General features: G+C 42.3%; 1 protein-coding gene across 1 annotated transcript in view; it reads left to right on the top strand.

The window, feature by feature from the left end:
• Positions 1-17,028, top strand: part of LOC126162299 (juvenile hormone esterase-like) — an 81,835-nt gene that overhangs the window by 49,982 nt on the left and 14,825 nt on the right. Inside the window, exons 5-7 of the mRNA XM_049918718.1 lie at positions 9,883-10,082; positions 15,451-15,622; positions 16,176-16,348. Of these exons, the coding sequence (XP_049774675.1) occupies positions 9,883-10,082; positions 15,451-15,622; positions 16,176-16,348 (545 nt within the window). The remainder of the gene's footprint in view (positions 1-9,882; positions 10,083-15,450; positions 15,623-16,175; positions 16,349-17,028) is intronic.

Genomic DNA, 17,028 nt, shown 5'->3' with positions numbered 1-17,028 from the left:
ATCAATTTTCGTTATCGCCCTACAGGAGGGAAGGTCTGGGAAACAAAGGATCCACATGGCGTTCTGGAGCAGACGTCTGAAGCTGCAAGCTGAGGGATACAACGGTAGGGGAAAATACTGGGTTAATTCTGTGCCAGATCACCCTCTGGGAAGAACGACGTCATACTGTGGCTCAAAATAGTTCCATCTATTTCTGTTATACATTGTGGGAATCGACGTATAACTTGGGCTAATAAAGATCGCACCTGCTATCGTGCCGGTGGCCGTGCGGTTCTAGGCACTTCAGTCCGGAACCGCGTGACTGCTACGGTTGCAGGTTCAAATCCTGCCTCGGGTATGGATGTGTGTGATGTCCTTAGGTTAGATAGGTTTAAGTGGTTCTAAGTTCTAGGGGACTGATGACCACAGATGTTAAGTCCCATAGTGCTCAGAGCCATTTGAACCCCTTTTTGAACCTACTATCGTTACATTTGGACAAAATATTAAATGTTCAAAGGTACGAAACAAAAAATGTGTGAACTTGACAAAACCTCCACCCGTACAGCCACAGGGAAACCAACTTCAGTGTCGGCGAAATGAGCCTCTCTGTCACGTAGCCGAGTACGGCTCGCGGCTGTAAACTGATAGTATGACTGACTTCCCTGTGAAAGAGTGAGAAACTGTCCTTATGTTCTTTCTCCCTACCGATCATGCCTGCCGTAATTTCTTGGTACCCGAGCTCTAGGGCAAAGGGCTCTGAATCGCTTTTGTAAGTTGGTGCACGCAGCCAGCCTTGGATACCCCTCGATTCTCATTAGTTAAAATGAAGACAGTAAGTGTAGCAGAAATACAGTATCTTTTTTTGTTATTTCTAACCACGATTGAGTGAGATCTCTTTCCGGTAACATGTTACAGGTGCATCACAGTCCACGATTCGCTGTGATTGCCTGAGGTGTCATAATTACAAGGTCAAAGCACTTTATAATAACTTGACGTTTAAGATCTATGCAACCTGCATCTATATACATAATCCACAAATCAGGGCATAGTGTGTGGCGGATGATACCCTGTACCTTTACTAGTCATTTTCTTTCCTGTTCCACGCGCTTACGGTGTGACGACCAAGCGACTGTCTATATGTCTCGCGTGAACCCTAATTTCTCGTATATCTTCGTGATCCTTACACGAAATGTATGTTGGCGGCAGCAGAATCATTGTGCAGTTTGCTTCAAATGCCTGTTCCCTAAATTTTCTCGGTAGTGTTGCTCGAAAACGACGTCGGCTTCCCTCCAGCGATTCCCATTTGACCTCCCGAAGTATCTTCGTGATGTTGTGCGAACCTACTGGTAAAAAAAATCTAGCATTCCGCCTCTGAATTGCTTCGATGTCTTCCTTCAATCCGACCTGGTGCGGATTCCGAACACTCTAGCAGCACCCGAGAATAGGTCGCACTAGCGTTCTATATGCGGCCTCCCTTATACAAGAACAACATTTCCCCAAAATTCCCCCAATAAACCGAAGTCGACCATTCGCCCTCCCAAGCACAATCCTCACATGGTCGTTCGATTTCATATCGCTTTGCAGTGTTGCGGCCAGATATTTGAACGACGTCACTATGTCAAGCAGGACGCTATTACTGCTATATCCGAACATAACAGGTTAGTATTTCACATTCATTCACATTAACTTACATTTTTCTACATTTAGAGTTAGCTGCCATTCATTCTGTCACCTTGTATCCCCCTATAGTCACTCCACCACGACCCGTTCCCTTACACCATAGCATCATCATCAAGCAACCAAATATTGCTGCCTGCCCTGTCCGACAGATCATTTATGTTTATAGGAAATAACGGTGATCCTACCATACTTTTATGGATTACTTCTGACTGTACCCTTCATGCCCATGATATCAAATAAATGAGTGTTTACAGAATCGGCATGCAGTACAGTTAACATTACAGTTCTTCGAGCGATTGATAGACTCAGCACCATTTTCAAAGGTATCCAATCCCTACATGAAGTCGATAAGTGTACGAGTCGGTCGCAATTGGGAGTTAGTTGAGGTGAGGAGTTATCGCAGCTTCTGAAAGAAAACATGCTTTACCACTAGCCCACCTTATCGGTATTATCACTTCTAACAAAATACGACAAAAAACGGCGAAAACACGCAGAGAATGTAAACCGAAACTAAGTGTAAGTACTTATACAGTTTACAAAGAAGTCAGGACGTTAAGTTAGCCTAAAATAACCTCTCCAGTACGTTTGCGACATTCATCAAATATTCGACACCTCAAATTTAAGGTTACGCTGCTATTTTTCCCCCTGAATTTAGCAGTGTTTTCCCAATTAAACCATAAATTTACGTCAGCAGTTACACTTCTGGATATTTAAATTGTAGCACCATGAAGGCGGTATGTGACAAATGACAAATCTGTGTGAAGTGGACTACATACTTGGAAATCGAAATGATCAGAATTTCAGTGCAGCTGTATAAAGCCCACAGGAGTAACGACATCGATATTCCGTATATTAGGAAAGATTACACTCTGGATTTCTCGCTCAGAAATTGTTCAATTGGTTCAAATGGCTCTGAGGGCTATGGGAATAAACATCTGAGGTCATTAGTCCCCTAGAACTTTGAACTACTTAAACCTACCTAACCTAAGGACATCACACACATGTATGCCCGAGGCAGGATTCGAACCTGCGACCGTAGCGGTCGCGCGGTTCCAGACTGTAGTACCTAGAACCGCTCGGCCACTATGGCCGGCTCAGAAATTGTATCTGAGTGCGTATCGTCTTACGTTTCGTGTAAGAAGGGGAAACATATACTATTACGTATCAGAATAAAACAGTGGTAGGGTCGTGATCTTTAGAGGCTGCAGGTTATCGTTCCACAACTCTCTTGCAAATATAAAAACGATGGGTTCAGAAAGTCTGTAGTCACCGTGTTGTAATCTCACTTGACTAGCTCCAAAGAGAGGACAGAAGCATTGTTTGCTCGATCGTGGTTACAGCAAGAACAATATGACACCATTTGGAACACCACAATCATCATGGCGACCATCGCTGCAGTGACCTTTGAAGTGTATAACGATATGTTTACGTAATGTGTATACATAAACATACAGTTATAAATGTCCCCGTTCGTAGTCGCTAATTACAACAATATATTTACTTTTGTGCTGTAACATAAAGCTATAATCAGCGGTGGAAATATATTTGCGAACGCCGAGCGTGTACGGCTGTTTCTTGTTGGATCTTCTGATCAGTCTGAAGTTGCATTGCAGAGGAGAGTAAATGCCTATTCAAAATATAATTATTTTTCGATAGCTCAACATGAATTTCGTAAGGGACCGTAGTTTATCATGCATTTACCAGTAGAATATGGTGCGGAGAAAATATTTCGCTGCATGCAACTTCCGTCCGATTTCGACGAAAGAATTCGTGACTGTGAACTCTTTATTTGGCAGAAACATAAAGAAAATTAAATAACTTCATGAAGGAGTGAGACATAGATTCTATACTAAATAAATAGTCCATACACCAGTTCCATTTAACTCTGAATATAAGGCACTTAATAGATGAACTTACACTGCAATGAAGGATTAAACATGGATGCCGTTTTGACTGGCACTTCTCTTCTCGTAATAAAAATAATTCCTTTGACGTTTTCATATTCACGTCGCGCAATAAATCTACCGCTATGCAGTATTGCGCTTTTAGTATTGCAATTTTACTTTACACTAAAATAATATTATTTTTAACAATAATAATACGGCGGCAAGACATGCACGTCCGACACAAGTTACAAGAGACAAGAGAAGAAAAAAATTAGTATCTGAGTAACTCTTAATCGAGAATATCTCGTACATCAAAAGAATGTGTAAAAGTGTTCTTCTTCCGTACGTTTTTCGCACCGCGGTTTTCAGAGTCAGTAACTCACTGCATCTCTGACGGTGCTTCGACAATAAACAAGTTACGTCACAGGTCGTTCACCCTTTACATTCTCGCAACATTATTTGCTAACTGTAGCTGTTGCCGAGTTACTGCTCGATTAGTGAATGATTTAAAATGATAAGGCAATTACATAATGTTACAAGTGGCAGCAGAGATATTCTCACCTACAGTGGTGAGTCTAAGAACGACAGTAGATATTTAGAGTCCCAGTTCTGCGAACAGCACATATAGTTCGTGTAGAGGTTCTTAGAAGAACGAATGTTGACAGTTTGCATTCATCGTCGTCATATAGTACTAGCATCTTGCGTGGCGGAGCAAACAAATCGATCACATCTGGTTCATACATCAGGTAAAGTGGACAGCAGTTAGTTCATTTTGACGTATTGAAGGCGGTCGCTGTACCTAATCTTTCAGGTCTCCATGAAGCTATCTTTAAGAAAGATTACTCAGGAAAGCATGTTGTTCATGCAGACAAGACATACCTCGATAATGGTGGAGTTCGACTGTTGCTCAGCATTTTGTATAGATCTCTCACCCACGGAATTCATCTGGTCATGGGTTGCCAACAGACAAGCTCGCCTGACACTACGATTGATGATCTTTGCGCTGCAGTAAAAGCAGCATGCAAAGGTGTATGCATTCAGTTCTACTGGACGCCCAGCCGCGTTAGAGCTATTGTCGCTCGCAAAGGTGGCAGCTCTGTATAGTAAATTTGTCACTCTGTACGCCACAAACCAGCTACAAGGGCAATCGTCTATTCTACTTACAAGCTGTACTACTATATGCAGGGTGGTCCATTGATAGTGACCGGGCCAAATATCTCACGAAATAAGCGTCAAACGAAAAACTACAAAGAACGAAACTTGTCTAGCTTGAAGGGGGAAACCAGATGGCGCTATGGTTGGCCCGCTAGATGGCGCTGCCATAGGTCAAACGTATATCAACTGCGTTTTCTTTAAATAGGAAGCCCCATTTCTTTCTTACATATTCGTGTAGTACGTAAATAAATATGAATGTTTTAGTTGGACCACTTTTTTCGCTTTGTGATAGATGGCGCAGTAATAGTCACAAACATATGGCTCACAATTTTAGACGAACAGTTGGTAACAGGTAGGTTTTTTAAATTAAAATTTAGAACGTAGGTACGTTTGAAAATTTTATTTCGGTTGTTCCAATGTGATACATGTACCTTTGTGAACTTATCATTTCTGAGAACGCATGCTGTTACAGCGTGATTACCTGTAAATAACACATTAATGTAATAAATGCTCAAAATGATGTCCGTCAACCTCATGCATTTGGCAATCCCTGTAACGACATTCCTCTCAGCAGCGAGTAGTTCGCCTTCCGTAATGTTCGCACATGTATTGACAATGGGCTGACGCATGTTGTCAGGCGTTGTCGGTGGATAACGACAGAAAATATCCTTCAACTTTGCCCACAGAAAGAAATCCGGGGACGTCAGATCCGGTGAACGTGCGGGCCATCGTATGGTGCTTCGAAGACCAATCAACCTCTCATGAAATATGCTATTCAATACCGCTTTAACCTCACGCGAGCTATGTGCCGGACATCCATCATGTTGGAAGTTCATCGCCATTCTGTCATGCAGTGAAACACCTTGTAGTAACATCGGTAGAACATTACGTAGGAAATCAGCATACACTGCACCATTTAGATTGCCATCGATAAAATGGGGGCCAATTATCCTTCCTCCCATAATGCCGCACCATACATTAACCCGCCAAGGTCGCTGATGTTTCACTTGTCGCAGCCATCTTGGATTTTCCGTTGCCCAATAGTGCATATTATGCCGGTTCACGTTACTGCAGTTGGTTAATGACGCTTCGTCGCTAGATACAGCGCGTGCAAATAATCAGTCATCGTCCCGTAATTTCTCTTGTGCCTAGTGATAGGACTGTACACGACTTTCAAAGTCGTCGCCGTGAAATTCCTGGTGCATAGAAATATGGTATGGGTGCAATCGATGTTAATGTAGCATTCTCAACACCGACGTTTTTTATTCCCGATTCTCGTGCAATTTGTCTGATGCTGATGTGCGGGTTAGTCGCGACAGCAGCTAAAACACCTACCTGGGCTTCATAATTTGTTGCAGGTCGTGCTTTACGTTTCACATGTGGCTGAACACTTCCTATTTCCTTAAACAACGTAACTATCCGGTGAACCGTCCGGCCACTTGGATGATGTCGTCCAGGATACCGAGCAGCATACATAGCACACGCCCGTTGATCATTTTGATCACAATAGCCATACATCAACACGATATCGACCTTTTTCCGCAATTGGTAAACGGTCCATTTTGACACGGGTAATGTATCACGAAGTAAATACCGTCAGCACTGGCGGAATGTTACGTGATACCACGTACTTATACGTTTGTGACTATTACAGCGCCATCTAACACAAAGCGAAAAAAGTGGTCCAACTAAAACATTTATATTTCTGTACCTATTACACGAATATGTAATAAAAATGGGGTTTCCTGTTTTAAAAAAAACGCAATTAATATCCGTTTGACCAATGGCAGCGCCATCTAGCGGGCCAACCATAGCGCCATCTGGTTTCCCCCTTCAAGCTAAATGAGTTTCGTTCTTTGTAGTTTTTCCATTTGATGCTTATTTCGTGAGATATTTGGCCCGGTCACTGTCAATGGACCACCCTGTATAAAAAAGTCGTCGTTTAACGTTGTTACCTAAAATCTCGAAAAACACTTGACCGATTTACATCAAATTCTTACACGGTAGTGAACATTAGGACGAACGTAGCTATATATTTTGTAAATATGTATAACGTATGTGTATGTACAGGGTTATTCAGCTGCCCCTGCAGCTGTCATTTTATTCAATCTGCAATGTTACAGCTTGACTTCATACACCAGGCACGGTATTTTCACGTTCTCTCGCACACAACGCGCTATGTTTAATTTCTACGAGAAAAAATGAACAGGACCTCTATGTAGGAAATTTAATGTAGTTAAATTTCTTACTGGGACACGTTTCCATTATAGACCGTAGTTTTCAAGTTATTGAATAAGGACTTACAAAACTGACCTTTAGACCCACCCCTGTTCCCACACTCAGGCCCCTCCGTTCAGGATTTTTAGAATGTTGTTCGTGGCGCTCCCTCCTACCACTGTACAAATATTTACAACTGCGCGAATTATTTCTCATATTCGAAATTTTTTAGTCTTCACTGATTGGACTTTTTTACGCCACCAGTATAGTCGAGCACTTACAAATTGTAAAATGGACGTTTGTGTAAAATTTACCTAACACTTTCGTGAATTTGAATGGTACGAAATAATTACATCGTTGCGTTACTCAGGCCTTCTGACCACCAAACTACTGTGCTTATAAGGGTTGAATTTGGATCTAATTTTCAACGTAAATAGTTTTAGTGTAACGCTTACAAAATCGTTTTCCTTTCATATGCACTTTTAAATTAAATATGTTAACGAAGTAGCCGACTATACTGGTGGCGATTATCGGGAATAGTTGGTTTGTTAGAATGTTTGGTGCAGCGCTAAGGGGGAGTTCCACGAACAACATACCAGAAATCCTGATTGGTGAGTGATGAGTATGGGGTTAAGGTGCCTTTGAAGGTCACTTTTTTATGTTTTCCTTGAAAAACTCGAAAACCCTGAACTCCTACAAAATTAGTCCAGCTCATTTTTCCCGTTTGCGAATAGCGAGCGAGATTATATGAAAATGTCGGGCGTGGTTTTTGAATGTTATAGCTGGTCTTCATAAACCGAAGCCAACTATAACATTTGAGATTGCATTAAATAACAGCTGTAAAAGCTCTGGTTCGATCTACTCGAAATTCGTATACGACACTAATGAACCTACATATGGACGTCAACTAAGATTTCTTTGAATAACAATGTACATGTTCTCTGTTAAAACAGATTGCGAGGAAGACCAAATGGTGTACTGTGTCCTACTGTGAAAAATTTGTGGTTTTGTTTTCATACTTGCAGTCATTTTTAACTACGATAGCGGGGTATTTAAATCACTAGATAAATTGTTTCCCCCGTACATATTATTTCCCATTGTGTATGTTTTATACGAATCTTGTATACGAAATAATGTGCTTTTTTGTTTTGTAACTTGCAGTCGGTTTTCATAGACAGAGGGAAAGTTGTATTTTTGACTTATCAGCTTATGATTAGAATAGTACTAGGGAATATGAGTGCAGCAGTAATAAACACTGTCAGAGTAAGGGGGAAGGAAATGGCTATAGAGAGGGAAAAGAGGAGTCGGTGAGGGGGAGGAGGAGGGGGATATGAAGAGGGGAGGAATAGTTGGAGAGAGAGAGGTTGGAGGTAATCGTCAAAGAGAGGAGGAGGGGGAGATGAACAAAGAGAGCAGGAGAATGAGAATGACAGAGAGAGAGAGAGAGAGAGAGAGAGAGAGAGAGAGAGAGAAGAGGAGATTATGTCGTATATCCGATTCATATACATATTTTGAAATTGTGTAGCACTGCCGGGTTGGCTAGTACTGTATTCCCACAATATGTGAAATTCTGTTATTTGCTATCCTTGCTGGTGTTACTGTTTTAGCTCTTTCACAGTTGTCGGCTTTTATACACAACTTGCTACGTCGTTCCCCAAGTGCTGTGGACTTGTATACACACGCTGCTTGGGTCTTCTAGTTGAGGTCGAGCTACTTCAAGATCTTCGTGAATAAAAGAGTTTAGAGTATTTATCATACAAAATATGTATCTGATGACGTGCTATGATTTATAAAAAAAACCTCATATCGAAAACACGATTCGTTTATGAGATATGACGCTTGTTATGACCACATGATTCGTGATGTACAAGGACGTCAATGGGCGCGTCGTGCACGATCGTCTGCCTGATATAAAATCCAATAACGCATCAACGAGATATTGTTTTGTGATTCTTCAATTTCTCCAGTCGTATTCTATGACGAAATAAATCTCGAGTGAACAGCCTGGTATGAGTGTGCATAGGTCACAGTATTTCGGCAATCGACCACGTTGCCCTCATCAGGTGCGCTGATGTACTGACCGGCCGTGGGCCGGCGCCACGTATATATAGGACAATCCCCCTCCCGCTCATCCCTCAGATGCCGGCCCACGGCCGGTCAGTACATCAGCGCACCTGATGAGGGCAACGTGGTCGATTGCCGAAATATTGTGTCCTATGCACACTCATACCAGGCTGTTCACCCGAGATTTATTTCGTCAGATATTGTTCTGCTCTCAGCTTTAAATGAAATGTCGATACCTGATCTACAATTCATTCGCTGCAAGTATGAGCTAAACTCAACCATTAGTGAAGCTTACGCAATGTGTTTTTACCATGCAGACGCTTTGAATTCCAGCAATGTTTTGCTAAATTTGAAGCAGTGAATAACGAAAAGTAACTTAGTTCTTTATCGAGTGAAGCTATCGGACTGTAAGACGCGCAAAAGTCAGTTTTTTTCCATCTAACATTTTTCGAAAAATCGGACAGTAAGTATTTCATAACGGACTGAACGCCGTCCCTCAGCAGAGGCTCCAGAATCAGGCGAGCAGTAAAGCCATAAAAAGTGATGCCTCAGCACGGAATGCAAGGAGCAAGTCCTTAGCAGCGAAAGGGAATTGAATGGTTCAAATGGCTCTGAGCACTATGGGACTTCTGAGTTCATCAGTCCCCTAGAACTTAGAACTACTTAAACCTAACTAACCTAAGGACATCACACACATCCATGCCTGAGGCAGGATTCGAACCTGCGACCGTAGCGGTCGTGCGGTTCCAGACTGTAGCGCCTAGAAACCCTCGGCCACCCTTGCCGGCGGTCGAAATGGACAATAGAAAAGGGTGTACGAGTACTTGTAGTTGAAGAGAGACGATGTGGTATCAGGCCACCTCCACGGAAGTATGCTGAGCTCTGCGGGCCGCCCTGGCAGGGCTGTTCCAGCGCGTGGTGTGCCAGAGCACGGTGTCGACCAGCGGCAGCATGCGGGCGCCAGTGGCCGAGAGGACCCGACGGCTCGCGCGGCACCTGGGGCTGCCGGAGGGCGCTTCTGCCCGTGAGCTGGTCGCCTTCCTCAGGGACGTGCCCGCCAGGATGCTCGTCGAGCAGGCGCCCTACGCGCGCTCCAAAGAGGTCAGTCACCTCTCCGGAGGGGCTTCCGATCCTTACTAACTTGTGTGCATACGCGTGCTCTAAGCGAATCTTGCACTGCCAATTTATAGTGTGTCCAGAGATAAATATTAATAGCAACTTCAGCGAAGCTTGATTAAATAATATACACTTCTGTTATCACGTATAATATAACATTTTCTTGCAGTTCTCGTCCCAATTTTCAATTCAATAAAATGTGACACATAGGTGTTTCATGTCCATTATAATTATCCGGGCTGTTATGCCGTGGTCGGTTGATGACTTCTGTGGTGATTGCCAACGTTTCGTCTCCGACTGCGGGAGACATCTTCAAGGGGGTCCGTAGCTCGATGGAAGGTCCAACACACACACTGGCTCGCTACTGACTGCCGCTAAATTCCGTGTCCGCGCGCTCCCGCGCCGCGGCGTGACGTCACGTGTTTTGAAAACGTCACTGCAATAGGCCGCTGTCCGTCACCGTCGATCGCCGTTGCCATCACCCAGTAGTGGACGGGTGGTACACATCTTCTTTAACACCGGCATCCATATACCGTTTAATTTGACGCCCTCCTCCTTTCGGTTGAAATTATTTGGGTGTTTAGCGATTTCGATTGCTTCCCTGTAGAGCCTTTCGTAATATCCGCTCGTGGCCGTTAGTACTTGCGTCTCCTCGAACCGAATATTGTGGTTCCCTGGCTGGAAAGCATGCTCCGCGACAACTGATCGTTCCGTCTCTCCTCTTCTACAATTTCCCTTGTGCTCTTCCAAACGTTTAGAAACAGTTCTTTTAGTGGTACCCAGTAGCGATCCAGTGCGTGTGTTGGACATTCCATCGAACTACGGACCCTCTCGAAGATGTCTCCCGCAATCGGAGACGAAACGTTGGGAATCACCACAGAAGTCATCAACCGACCACGGCATAACAGCCCGGATAATTATAATGGACATGATATTTCAGGCCGTGAAAGTCTACATTTTAGTACATAGGTGTTTCTTTTCTGACTAATTCTGCCCTTCCTCTCATGAAATCTTTTTTTTTTCTTTTTTTGCTTTTCAGGCTTTGCACTATGTGATTTGTGATTTAATATTCTTCAGTGCCACTCTAGCAATTATTTCATATTGATAATACGAAAAATGTCATGAGCTTTGGTGGTAGACCTGTTTGTTTACGTGACGTCTGCTGTCTTGTTTGTGTATAAAAGTGTTGACAACTTATCGTCTGTTCCTTGTTCCACAGCCATGCACACCGAGCGAGGTAGCGAAGTAATTAGCACACTGGACTCTCATTCGAGAGGACGATTGTTCAAACCGACGTCCTGCCATCCTGATTTAGGTTTTCCGTGATTTCCCTAAATCGCCTCAGGCAAATGCCGGGATGGTTCCTTTGAAAGGGCACGCCCGAATTCCTTCCCCGTCCTTTTCTACTTTCCTAATCCGATGGCATCGGTGACCTCGCTGTTTGGTCCCCTTCCCCAGAACCAACCAAACAATATCCATCCGCCTACCCACGCTCTCTCTCTCTTTCTCTCTCACAAACACACACAAACACACACACATACACACACACACACACATACACACATACGAGAGAGAGTGTAACACGAAGGAGTCAGCAGTCTGAAACCAGAAAACCATTAAATCTGAACTTAGTGCAAAGAGCTGCAAACAACACCAGTTGGATCGTGTCAGAGAACAGCGAACATCTGATTGCTGCGGATAGTTTGTGTTTAATTAACTCCTTTTCATGAACCAGTTATTATTTAGAGCAGTCAACATTTCATTTACTTGGTAGTTTCACACACTATAATATACTATTAAGCCTTGAACATAACGATTTCAATTTAGAGCAATTATCAACAGAACATGTGTTTAAAATCTAAATATTAACACTATGCCTCAATAAAACTCTTCAGTATTAGGCAAGAGTCCGCAGTTCGTGGTCGTGCGGTAGCGTTCTCGCTTCCCTCGCCCGGGTTCCCGGGTTCGATTCCCGGCGGGGTCAGGGATTTTCTCTGCCTCGTGATGACTGGGTGTCGTGTGATGTCCTTAGGTTAGTTAGGTTTAAGTAGTTCTAAGTTCTAGAGGACTGATGACCATAGATGTTAAGTCCCATAGTGCTCAGAGCCATATTAGGCAACATAAAAGTACAAATTAACATGACACACTAAGTAATGGGAACTGTCATCACCAAGAACAAATTTAATCCAGGATAAAAAAAAATCACATTCACACTTCATTACGAGTATCACTATAATACATCTAGTACTGCTAAGAAATCTGAAATGTTCAAGTAACGATTTATTTTAAAAACACGAACATAAAATATTACTTAAGTTACTGAATTTTAACAATAGCTGGTATCATTACCGAAACTACATGTTTGACATAAAGAGCCGTGTGAGTAACTGATATACTTCATCCATTATTGAGACTGGAAACTAATGACGTTTCTTACATGAAATTCAAATAGATGGACTGTTAACAAGTTTTTATTTTTAATTCACGATATAATCACCTTTGTTAACACAACCTTTTGCTATCTAGTGACAAATTCAATGTCGGATCGAGAAAATTCATTTTACTTTTGAGAAAAATATCTGGATTTTGCATTTTGATTCCAATTTTTCCAGTAATATAATGGTGTAGCGATAGGAATAAATGAAAATTCGACGCCGCAATATCGGGTGAGTATGGTGTGTAAAGCAATAACTGTAATTCACTAGTTGTTTTCCAGGGTTTGTCTCGCACAGTGCAGCCTCGTGTTATCGTGTTGTGGAATAAGCCTTGTTTGTTGAGAATTGCTTGGCACTTTTCAATTAAACATTGATTTACTCGATACACTTTTTCACAGTGAAGGTCTGCATTCACAGAAGGTTTGGGTTTCAGCACTTCAAAATTAACGACCCGCGAATACTCCTCCAAACTCACAAAAGAGGCATTTTGGGATGTAAACTTGGCTTGGCTATACTTCATGGTGGATAATTCGGAGAAGACCGCTGCCTTTTACTTATGGATTATCATAGAGGACCCACTTTTCGTCTCCAGCGACCAAGCGAGCAAAATATGTTTCGTTGTGGGTCGCTGAAGCAATAACTTACCTTGTTTGTTCGGTTAGCTGTTTGTGTTTACCAATTTGCTGCAAATGTTCTTCGATGGCCGACCAATTTGAGTTAAGAATGTTTGACAGTTCGTCGGTTGTCCCACATACGTTTGCTTACATTTCCGGCCTGAACATCTCTTTGTCTAAAGTTGTCCGTCTCCCTGATCGATAAGAGTTGGAAATATCAAAATTACCGGATTTAAACTTAGAAAACCAACTTTGGCATTTACAAACGTATGATGCACTTGGATAAACATCGAAAATTGCGTTTCGGACATGTCCGAAAGAACAGATACCATCTTAGTATACATATATAGTTAAGGCTCACCGGCCACTTGACCATCTTCTTCTTCTGTGCAGATGCACAAACAGTGCCAGAACTCTTACGGGAATCGGCAACCTGCCGCGAGTAATGAGTATAATGGGCGGGGGCACTACGAATGTAGTGCGGGACAATACGTTGAGAATGTGGGTTCGCGGGATGCGTGCCAGAGATAAGTCCCTGCAGTCGCATTATCCTCTGTGTCCTCGGTGGCTCAGATGGATAGAGCGTCTGCCGTGTAAGCAGGATATCCCGGGTTCTAGTCCTGGTCGCGGCACACATTTTCATCTGTCCCCGTTGACATATGTCAACGCCTGTAAGCAGCTAAGGGTTTTCATTTCATTGTTATTATTAATTGTCTTTGGCAGTTCTTTCAAGTACACAATGAGCTGATAAATGGCCACGAATTTCGTAATTCACGGGAGCGATATTACTTTCCGGTCCCCAAATTACATCAGTCGAGTCTAAAGAGTTAATGTGTCATCAAGGTTTGATCAGGATGTTTTCTGAATAGAACCCAATATCTTGTAGTTCTGTGTAGCATCACACTTTTGACACTGTTCTCCATTCGAACGCTAAAACGTGTCGTTGCCTTTTAGTTGAGCGCTATTGTCATCTCAATTCGGTTTAAATCGGTGTTCATATTTAGGCGCCAGGCCAATTGATTAATCGCCTTCGAGTGAAACTGGGAACTTGTAAGCGCAGCATATTTTACAACAGACATCCTGTGCGGTCTATTTTATTCGAAATGACCAACTCTTTCTTTCAACTTCCGCGAATGGGCTGCTGCAAATACGTTTTTTAAAAACAATACTTTTTGTCTCTGACTACTTGCTGGTACTCTTTATACATATTAGAATTTCTTTCGAAGAAATGTTCTTTATGCATTCATTTGACAAATTATACTCACTTTTAATTAAAAGGAACATTGTAATATTCTGTTTTAAAGTCTGAAATATTGTGGTAGGAACTTGTAATACATTTAGCACCTCCCTAGACCGTTCACTCTCTAAAGACTGCATTATTCACCGTGACGACTGTACCTCGCAACGGCAGACACTAAGGAAAAAAGTTATGTAGATATGTCATAATGTTACTTGTAATCGCTAAGAGGAAGCATTAGGAAGCATTAGGACGCGAGGAGTTTTCGTCTGGCTTTAAAATGGTTTTGTTAATGTCCATTACTTGTAAATCCGTCTTCAAATCAGAGTTCTTTGCGAACCATTCAGTTCTTCTTGCCAAATCATTTTCACGTATTTGTACGATTCTCACCTCTGATTTGGCAGAGGCGATAAGTAAGTTGTAAGAGTGCATATTTGGTGTAAAAAACGAAACAACCTTGACTTTAAGTGCGGCAATTGTATCAGCTCTGACTCAATTGACAGTTGCATCTATGCCCAACTTCAGCACGGTCTTATCTAAGCCATTTTCATTTTTGTCTCTTTCTTTTGTTTGTAGCTTAGTAAGCTTCGCCAATCGGTGTAGTTAGAAGTCAGAAGTCAGAAGTTGTGGCCCTGTCACAAGTTTTGTCGTGTTGTTGCATTGGCCTGGAACACATTTCACTCTCGCATGTTTGGCGTATACATTACTGATAACGTAACATAAACAGACTAAACATATACACGTCACTGATAACCGACACAACAGACACAATATTATTTACAAGATGCAAAATACGAGGGTAATGATGATATTCTCAAGTGTAAAAAAAAAGTAAAGAAAGGATCCTAGTCTTCAAGTCACGTGTCAGCAGATTGCTCGTTTCAAATACATTTTCATACTTTTCTTTTTGCCTTTTAAGGGCAATAAAATTTTGTCGTTGCAGTACTTACGTTTTAGAATACGAAAATAAACATAGCTCGAAGCAGTCGATTTTTTAGGCTGAGTCCATGCTTCCTTTACCGGTACACCTACAGCATTATTCATCGGTGTTTCCTCGTATCCTCCAGGAGACGATCCTGCAGGATGCGTTTCCCTTCTGGCCGACAGTGGAGCCTGAGGATGCAGATGGTGGAGCCTTCATCACGCAGGACCCAGAGGACATCATGGCCAGCGGAAACTACAATGCAGTTCCTGCCATCATCGGTGTCAACTCTCAGGAGGGCTACATCTACCTCAAAGGTGAGCATACAACTCACACTGAAGTCTACTGACAAAAACTTAATTCAGCTCCATAGTATGGTCTGGACTGCGTTTACATCCTTTGAAATGTAAATTCGCTCTCAGCCCTCAGGGGTTGTGACAGTTTATTCGGTTATAAATACGTGTCTTCTGCACCTTGTTATTCAGTACAGATTATTACACTTATAATAACAGTGAAACGCGTGTCTTACCAAGAACTGAGAGGAATTTCAGAAATCTTCAACGAAGTTAGCCGTAAAGACATCTCCCATCTCCCCCACTGACCGTTGTTCCTTTGAGATAATTGTTAAGGAACTTCTTCGGTGTAGAACTGCAAAGGTAAATAAATTGAGGGGCAAGTAATTTGTTGTATAATTGACGTAACATCGAATGCTACCTCTTCAGACAAAATTAAATTTTCTCTCTAGCGTGTCACTGTTGTGTAATGTAAATGACACGCAATGATAGGAAACCCGTTGACTCAAAAACAATTACGATGTTATGCAAACTTCGGAAAATTCTGTTTTAAAAGACGATATAACTTGTGTTGCAGATCTTCTAGGTGACGTGGCATCCATTCGCGACCTCGACAACAACTTTCACCTGCTGGTCCCAAAAACCGTAGCACCGACAGAAGAGCAACGTTCCGCAGTCGCGCGCCACATCAGGAATTTCTACTTTGCGAACAAGCGTCTCGACGCCAGCACATTGCGGCAATACACACAGGTAACATCTTCACAAGTAACTCTTGCTAAAGTTTCTACAGGAGAAACCACATTAATCGATTAAATGGAAAAAATTGTCTAAAGGAATCGATTTTCGATTTGCAGAATAAAGTTTGTAGTTCAGACGTTGTAAGCTCCTACTGATATGATTTTACATGATGAACGTGGTCTCTGTGGAAAGCCTTTATTCTATACGCCTGTCGTTATATATATGAAATACGCACTAGATTGTGCCAGATCGCAAAAAATCACGTAAGGGTTTCAGTCTTTCAGTCACCTATCGTGTAGGGGCTAATAGTCACTCGTGGACTGTACATGGCATAGAAGGGTCTAGATTAGTTGGGAAGGTACTTGGACAGTTTTCCGAGCCTTCACATATAGCCTGTTGTACCTACGAGGGGGATGAGTTAAGAATGGAATGTCAGTGATAGTAACTAATATATTTTTGCTGCGCTCCCTCACTGAGTACTGAAATTTAATGGAGTTATGTATTATCCTCCCGTATATTACGCGTGTTGTTGTTGTTGTGGTCTTCAGTCCAGAGGCTGGTTTGATGCAGTTCTCGATGCTACTCTATCCTGTGCAAGCCTCTTCATCTCCGAATAACTACTGTAACCGACATCCTTCTGAATCTGCTTACTGTATTCATCTCTTGGTCTCCTTCTACGATTTTTACCCTCC

This window comes from Schistocerca cancellata, chromosome 2 (assembly GCF_023864275.1).
Source record: "Schistocerca cancellata isolate TAMUIC-IGC-003103 chromosome 2, iqSchCanc2.1, whole genome shotgun sequence".
Lineage (NCBI taxonomy): Eukaryota > Metazoa > Arthropoda > Insecta > Orthoptera > Acrididae > Schistocerca > Schistocerca cancellata.
Note: the sequence above shows the minus strand (reverse complement) of the source record. Positions and strands in the feature narration are given on the sequence as shown.